General features: G+C 39.8%; 1 protein-coding gene across 1 annotated transcript; it reads left to right on the forward strand.

Annotated features, from left to right (window-relative positions):
• The first annotated feature begins 632 nt into the window (after positions 1–632).
• On the forward strand, positions 633–3,002 carry Kcna4 (potassium voltage-gated channel subfamily A member 4). The gene has a single exon (XM_027936624.2). It carries the CDS (start codon positions 633–635, stop codon positions 2,595–2,597), a length of 1,965 nt encoding a protein of 654 aa, XP_027792425.2. The 3' UTR covers positions 2,598–3,002.
• The last annotated feature ends 4,945 nt before the right edge of the window (positions 3,003–7,947 follow it).

Below are 7,947 nucleotides of genomic sequence, written 5' to 3' on the forward strand. Positions count from 1 at the left end.
CTTGGCATTGCCTGTGGGTCCAGGAAGCCTTTGATGAACTTAAGGGCAGAGGCTGGAGAATCATCTTGATAGACTGAGCAGCAATGGATGGACATACTTTAAGCCACATCTTAACATGGGTCAAACCATCACTAGAAGGCAAGTGCTAAGACAAAACATTTATTTGCAATTTATTTAAATTTGATGGCTCAGGATTTGGACAATTTCCATGGCAGAAAAATATATTTCATTTTCTAGGCACAACTGCTGGCTGTCAGATACTTCCTGCTTTTGAATCTTGCAGCATCATTACCGACCGCATCCCAGACATATTTCCAAATTTGAACATCTATCCCAAAACATAGATGTTCAGGAGATACCAACATTTTCTGACTTAGGTTTGAAGAGTGCTAGGCTATGTATCTAGACTAGCCAAGCCCTGGAGAGCAATGTTGAATCCCCAAGAAGAGAGAGCATGGGGCGTGCTGATTTAAAAACAGAAAATGCAAAGTTGGACTGAAAATATCCTTAGTCTTCCAAGCAATCTGCTTAAGGGTTCCAAACTTACCTTCATTTGGTGAGAAAAGAAGCTGCCCTATTTTTCTTTCCTCTTCTTCTACAACTGGAACCAGCCATTTCCCACAACCACCACCATGGAGGTTGCAATGGTGAGTGCGGAGAGCTCAGGGTGCAACAGTCATATGCCTTATGGTTATGCAGCCCAGGCCCGGGCCCGGGAGCGGGAGAGGCTTGCTCACTCCAGGGCAGCTGCAGCTGCTGCTGTGGCAGCTGCCACTGCTGCTGTTGAAGGCAGCGGGGGTTCTGGTGGGGGGTCCCACCACCACCACCAGACACGTGGGGCCTGCACCTCCCACGACCCTCAGAGTAGCAGGGGTAGTCGAAGGAGGAGGCGACAGAGGCCTGAGAAGAAGAAAGTCCACCACAGGCAGAGCAGCTTTCCTCACTGCTCGGACCTGATGCCCAGTGGTTCTGAGGAGAAGATCCTGAGGGAGCTGAGTGAGGAGGAGGAAGAAGAGGAGGAGGAGGAAGAGGAGGAGGAGGAGGGAAGGTTTTACTATAGTGAAGATGACTATGGTGAGGAAAGTTCCTACACAGACCTGCTGCCTCAGGATGAAGGGGGTGGTGGTGGCTACAGTTCAGTCCGCTATAGTGACTGTTGTGAACGTGTGGTGATAAATGTGTCTGGCCTACGCTTTGAGACCCAGATGAAAACTCTGGCCCAGTTTCCAGAGACTTTGTTGGGTGACCCCGAGAAGAGGACTCAGTACTTTGACCCTTTGCGCAACGAGTATTTTTTTGACCGGAACCGACCCAGCTTCGATGCCATCCTATATTATTACCAGTCAGGAGGCCGCCTGAAGAGGCCAGTCAACGTCCCCTTTGATATCTTCACTGAGGAGGTGAAGTTCTATCAGTTGGGAGATGAGGCCCTGCTCAAGTTCCGTGAGGATGAGGGCTTTGTGAGAGAAGAGGAGGACAGGGCCCTGCCAGAGAATGAATTTAAAAAGCAGATTTGGCTTCTCTTTGAATATCCAGAGAGCTCCAGTCCTGCCAGGGGCATTGCCATCGTGTCTGTCCTGGTCATCTTAATCTCCATTGTCATCTTTTGCCTGGAAACCTTGCCTGAGTTCAGGGACGACAGGGATCTGGTCATGGCACTGAGTGCTGGTGGGCACAGTGGGTTGCTGAACGACACCTTGGCACACCACCTGGAAAACTCAGGGCACACGATATTCAACGATCCTTTCTTCATCGTGGAGACAGTCTGTATCGTGTGGTTTTCCTTTGAGTTTGTGGTCCGTTGCTTTGCTTGTCCTAGCCAAGCACTCTTCTTCAAAAACATCATGAACATCATTGACATTGTCTCCATTTTGCCTTACTTCATCACCCTGGGCACCGACCTGGCCCAGCAGCAGGGGGGCGGCAATGGTCAACAGCAACAGGCCATGTCCTTTGCCATCCTCAGGATCATTCGTCTGGTCCGAGTGTTCCGGATCTTCAAACTCTCCAGACATTCCAAGGGCCTGCAGATCCTGGGCCACACCCTCAGAGCCAGCATGCGGGAACTGGGCCTTCTGATCTTCTTTCTCTTCATCGGGGTTATCCTCTTTTCCAGCGCTGTGTATTTCGCAGAGGCGGATGAACCCACCACTCATTTCCAAAGCATCCCAGATGCATTTTGGTGGGCTGTGGTAACCATGACAACTGTGGGCTATGGGGACATGAAGCCCATCACTGTGGGGGGCAAGATCGTGGGGTCCCTGTGTGCCATTGCGGGTGTCTTAACCATTGCTTTGCCAGTGCCAGTGATTGTCTCTAACTTTAACTATTTCTACCACAGAGAGACTGAAAATGAGGAACAGACGCAGCTGACACAAAATGCAGTCAGTTGCCCATACCTCCCTTCTAATTTGCTCAAGAAATTTCGGAGCTCCACTTCTTCTTCCCTGGGGGACAAGTCAGAGTATCTAGAGATGGAAGAAGGGGTTAAGGAGTCTCTGTGTGCAAAGGAGGAGAAGTGTCAGGGCAAGGGGGATGACAGTGAGACAGATAAAAACAACTGTTCTAATGCAAAGGCTGTGGAGACTGATGTGTGAGTCGCTCTCTCCACACTCCACTGCCCTCCCCCAGCATCTCCAAATATATTTATGCATAGAGAGTGCAGTTATGAAAATGAAATATGCAAATGAGTCCAATGCATACAGTAGTACGCCATTTAATGGTAATACATGGCATAATTGTTACTAAACTTGTATTACATATCACATAAAGGATACATCTTGGAGAAGAGGGAGGCTTAAATAGGAGCAAATCTATCTTTATATTTTTATTAGAATGCAAGAATTTTGCACATTAACTGGAAAAGATGTTAATAGTACAGATGGTTCCATGGAGAGAATGTGTGTGTGTATGTGAGCGTGTGTGTACATGTGTATGTGTAAGTAAATTGTCAACGTTGTTGGTAATTGTGCAGTGATGGGAAAAGTTGGCATTTTGAAGTATTTACTATGTAAGAACTAATGAATTTGAACAGTCATTTATCAGTGCTTTAATAGCATCTCCTATGTCTTTGGATTCTGTAGTTGTTTTTTAAAAATTGTAAGAATTATTGTGTAGAAAAAAAAGAAAGCAAATTATTTAATAGAATATAGGTCACAATTTTATCTTGGATTTAATTAAAGTTTATTTTTAACTGGAAATTAACTTTTAAAAAGGCTGTAGGGGCCTTTAGAAATTGATTATATTTTATTATTAATTTTGGGAAGATATGATAGCAAATGCCTAACATTATGGAATAAATGAAATTGGAGAAAATGTAACAAGTATTGTTCACAGGTAACAGGACTGGATTTTTTTTTCTTTTGCACTACTTTATATGCTGAAGATTGAGAGAGACTTCATACTGTGAATGTTTACTAATGTAACAGTTCAATGACAATCATTGAAGAATGATTTCTTAGTCTTATTTTATTGTTCTCTTCTTTATGTGAGATTAATGACCACACAGGTAACAACAGCACATGATTCTCTCCAATTTTAAAATCTAAATAACTGATCTACAAAGGGACGATGAAGTAAAGTTTAGCAACTAAATCTTCTGAAATTGATCTGTTACAATGATGCTTCAGAAACAATACTATTTTAAATATTTCTTCTGCCTTTTAAATCCAGAATAATTTAACCAAAGTTAATGCATGCACTGAAAGAATTCTTGAAGAAATACGATGCCCAGCAGCTACAGTGATTATGGCTTAAGATCTTTTTCTATTAAATGTGCAACATAAATGATGGATTTATTAAGTTTATGCTTTTGTGTGTGTGTGTGTGTGCAGCTACAGAGAGCAGAATGGTGGGGATTCACCTCAGATTTTAGTATTCTGTTTGCTCACATGGATGTAAGGAAGTATTTTGTCAAAACATTTGGTTTCATATCACCATCATTATCATCATTATTAAAGGATTTTATGACACATGTAACTGCATTTAACTCAAAATAAGGTATTCTAGAATGTGAGTAATAACTGGTGTTCCACCTTTCCTAAGTCTTAATGGGATGTAAGTTAGAAAACTCAGTGTACATACATTGGAGGCCTCACTCTCCAATGTTTTTTTCTTTTCTTTTTTTTTTTTTTTTTTTAGCTTCTATTCTTTTTAAAATGGTTACCCTGATCCTTGAGCTTTGGGGAAAAAATAACATGCAGACTATTTTAGCACACAATGCATTATGAAAACTGTGAACTAAAAATGAAAAATGACCTAGAATCACTTTTCTCAAACTTTTCTAACCTATGCCATTTTTTGCTAAATTTTACCTCTTCTTTAATAATATTTGAAATTCAAAGTAAATCCATTGTTAAGGTTAAAAGTAGATCCTTATCATTACCCTGCCCTTCCCCCATCACTGAGAGGCAGTTTTCTAGAACTCCATTTGGAGAAGGAGAAACAGCATTCAGCAGATTTGTTTGAATGTAAAAACCAAAGATCAATAGTGAACAACAGAGAGTAACAAAACTAGAAAATGTTGTTTTTAATTAAGACTGCAACGATGATGTTTAATATATTAGATATTGAGCAAAAATGTAACAAGTGTTAAATGAGAGATAAGGCTATTTGGATTGGTTACTGTTCCTTTGGAAAGGTCACTTAACATCTCTGTACCAAAATTTCTCATTAATAAAAAGGGGAGGACACATAAAATTTGTCACATCACAGATTATGGAAAGTGAATGAGAAGAGAACCCTTGAAATCTCTGAAATGTTGAGTTTCCTACAAATGCCTATGTTAGGTCTAAATTATTTAACTTTTGCTTAGAGAAAAAGGGTTGTAGAACCCAGGAGCTTCAGATACTTTGTCAGAATACTGTAAAAATAATGGGTTATTTCTTTAATGTTGGTGTCCTAACAAGAAGTTGATTTGCACACACAAGGTTTCTTCTTTTAGGGGGAAGATATCAGTCATATCATGAAATGAGAAGTCACCTCTGAGCCAGTTGTGGATACCTTTAATCCCAGTGGCTCAGAAGGCTGAGGCAGGAGGCTTGTGAATTGAAAGCTAGCCTCAGCAACTTAGTGAGGCTCTAAGCAACTCTTTGAGACCGTGCCTCTAAATAAAATTTGTAAAAAAGGGCTGGGAATGTGGCTCAGTGGTTAAGTGCACCTGGGTTCAATTCCTGGTAGAAAGAAAGAAAGAGAGAGAGAGAGAGAGAGAGAGAGAGAGGGAGGGAGGGAGGGAGGGAGGGAGAGAGAGAGAGAGAGAGAGAGAGAGAGAGAGAGAAAGAAAGAAAGAAAGAAAGAAAGAAAGAAAGAAAGAAAGAAAGAAAGAAAGAGTTAATTCTGCATTTCTGCATCAGGGATCACATTCTTATGTCATACCCATGTAGATGAGATTATATCTTAAAACAATTTAAGGGCTCTCTAGCTTAGGATCTTATTGAGCATTCTATAATGGCAATAGCAATGATGTGATGGTGTTAAGAAGGAAATGAAAAACTGAATTTCATAGTCTCTGTGACATTTCCTTTTTAACTGAAAAGTCTATTGGATTATACATATTATGTCGATAATTCTGAGATTCCTGAAAATATGGTCACTTAGGAATCCTTTATCTAACATGGTTTATTTAGGGTAAGAAAGTCAGAAGTGACAGTCATGAACTTTCAAACCAAATATTATTTGTTGCTAAAGGTATGTTCACCCCTTGCTCCAACCCCTGCAAAATGCATTTATTTCAGAGTGTCTGGATCTTGGCTCTACACTGAGAAGAAAGCTTTTCAGCCCTCAAGATATGCATAGGGACCTTTCTATATGGAGCATTTCACTACAGAAGATGTGTGAAGGCAGGACATTGGGGTAACTGTGAATTTTACAACATTTTTCCAAGTTGAAACAACCCAATGTGGTTTACAACACTTCTTGAAAATTCTATACTGAGGAAAATGCTCCTAGGGCCTCTGTGTAACTGATTAAAGAAATTCTGTCTTCTAAGAGGCCACCATACAAGTTTGGTTGTAAGACTAAAGAGAAATGATGCCAATTAGAGATCTGGGATCCTTTAGTTGCTTTTCAGATGATAATAAATGTTACACTTTGAGGGTCATCCTAATCAAAATCTTTTCAAGAGTGGATGCATTGTTCTCTTTTGCCAATGTCTGAAAAGGAAGCAGTTATGCCCAACAGTTATGGGGAAGAGAGGAAGAATAAATATTCCTTTTGATTTCTGTGAAAGGGAATTGGTGGGTGCCAGAGGAGTGACAGCTGGTCCAGGGAATCAAGTGTACTGGCTTGTTAACTGTGGGCAAATCATTTCATCTCCTGATTCTCAGGGTTCTTTTTTCTTTTCTTCTTCTTCTCCTTCTCCTTCTGTTTTTTTTTTTTTTTTAAAGTGTAAAATCAGGATATTAAACCACATGATCACTTGGTGCCCCTCAGCACCAAAATTCTGCTATGGAGTTGATGAAAATATTAGACTCCCTTGATATTTCTAAATACCTGTCAAGTCATATCAGCCTGGATTTTTTAGTTAACTCATAACAGCATAATAGTTTAAAAATATCACTGTTAGTTTAACTGCAGAACCAGGAGTTTGTGATTTTTTTAGACTGTAAACTGAATGAATAGGATGTATCTTGAAGCTATTTATTTTAAAGACTTCTAAAGGGAGGGGATTCACTTTATGAAAAAGTCACTCCGTCTCCAGTTGAATACGTATGGTGAAAGTTGGTAAGTAAACATTTTGATTTCTTACTTTATTGTAGTACAGTTCTGACAGTAAACAGTCTTCTGACCTGTGCTAGAGAACTCATTTATGCTTAGACACATGGAATATTTCACAAGGGGAGTTGCATTCCTTGTCACATTTGTTTTCAAACTGATTACTGAAGCTTTGTGAGAGACTCTCTCCATTAAGTGTGTGTTGAAATAGAACCCACATGTGAATAAGATATAACTAAGAAAAAATACTGTAAGTTAAGATACATGTTTTCCAGTTTTAAAGCAGCTAATCAATGGAAAATAATTTTTCATTGCATTAGAATAGCTATAACACTTAACCTTCCAATAAAATCAGAAATGGTGTCATCCATTGTTAATTTCCAGGTCTTTGATGAATTTTTAACACTAACAATGCAGCTTGTACTATGTAAAGTGGGAAACACACCTAGGTTGGTTTACATTTTTAATGAGCCTGTGGTGGTGTGCTAACGTGCATAGTGCAGACTGTAACATCCCTTTTTGTGTTTTTTTTTTTTTTTTTTATTGATACAGTTTAGAATGATTACGGGTTGTCATACAGTGACAAAAGGGCCTGTTCCAGGAACTCTTCTTGACCCAAAAGTCATTCTGAATTCTACAAGGGACATTTGATGTGGACAAAAGGTACCTCTTGGTTTTCCTACCTGAAAAGAAACTTGATACTAAGCACAGGTTTTCCAGAAAAATGTAACCACTGTGGTTTAGAGAACCACCCTGCTGTCTAGTATGGGACTCAGCATTCCTGTTTGGAAAAAAAGGTTGATGGAATGGTTTGCATTCAAGATTGAAGGAAACAGAGCTATTTTTTTTTGCAATAAATGGGAATGTGTACTTCTGAAAAGTAAATTAAGATTAGGACTGTGATATGAGTTTTATTTCTGGCTTGGTTTTCTGTTTCCATAGCAGTCCTGATTTCTCACAATGTCTTCTTCATAAAAGTGTTTATTACATATCTGGTATATGGTCAAATTTGAGGTTCAGGAAATATGGTCACCTTATTTAGGGGTAAATACATTAACACCTGGACGTGAGTTGGTTGCTTTGAAAATACTAAGGAGATGAAGGTATAAGTGAGACTCAAGCATCTCCCTTTCAGGTCTGTGGGACCAGTTCAGATGTATAAGGCAAATGATGTGATGAATATGAAGTCTTGTCACCAACTTGGAAAGCATATTCACCAATTTGCTGATCATAGTG

This window comes from Marmota flaviventris, chromosome 9 (genome assembly GCF_047511675.1).
Source record: "Marmota flaviventris isolate mMarFla1 chromosome 9, mMarFla1.hap1, whole genome shotgun sequence".
Taxonomy (NCBI): domain Eukaryota; kingdom Metazoa; phylum Chordata; class Mammalia; order Rodentia; family Sciuridae; genus Marmota; species Marmota flaviventris.

Excerpts from the sequence above, each read along its gene's own strand:
- Kcna4 (XM_027936624.2), top strand. The coding sequence starts at position 633 with ATGGAGGTTGCAATGGTGAGTGCGGAGAGCTCAGGGTGCAACAGTCAT.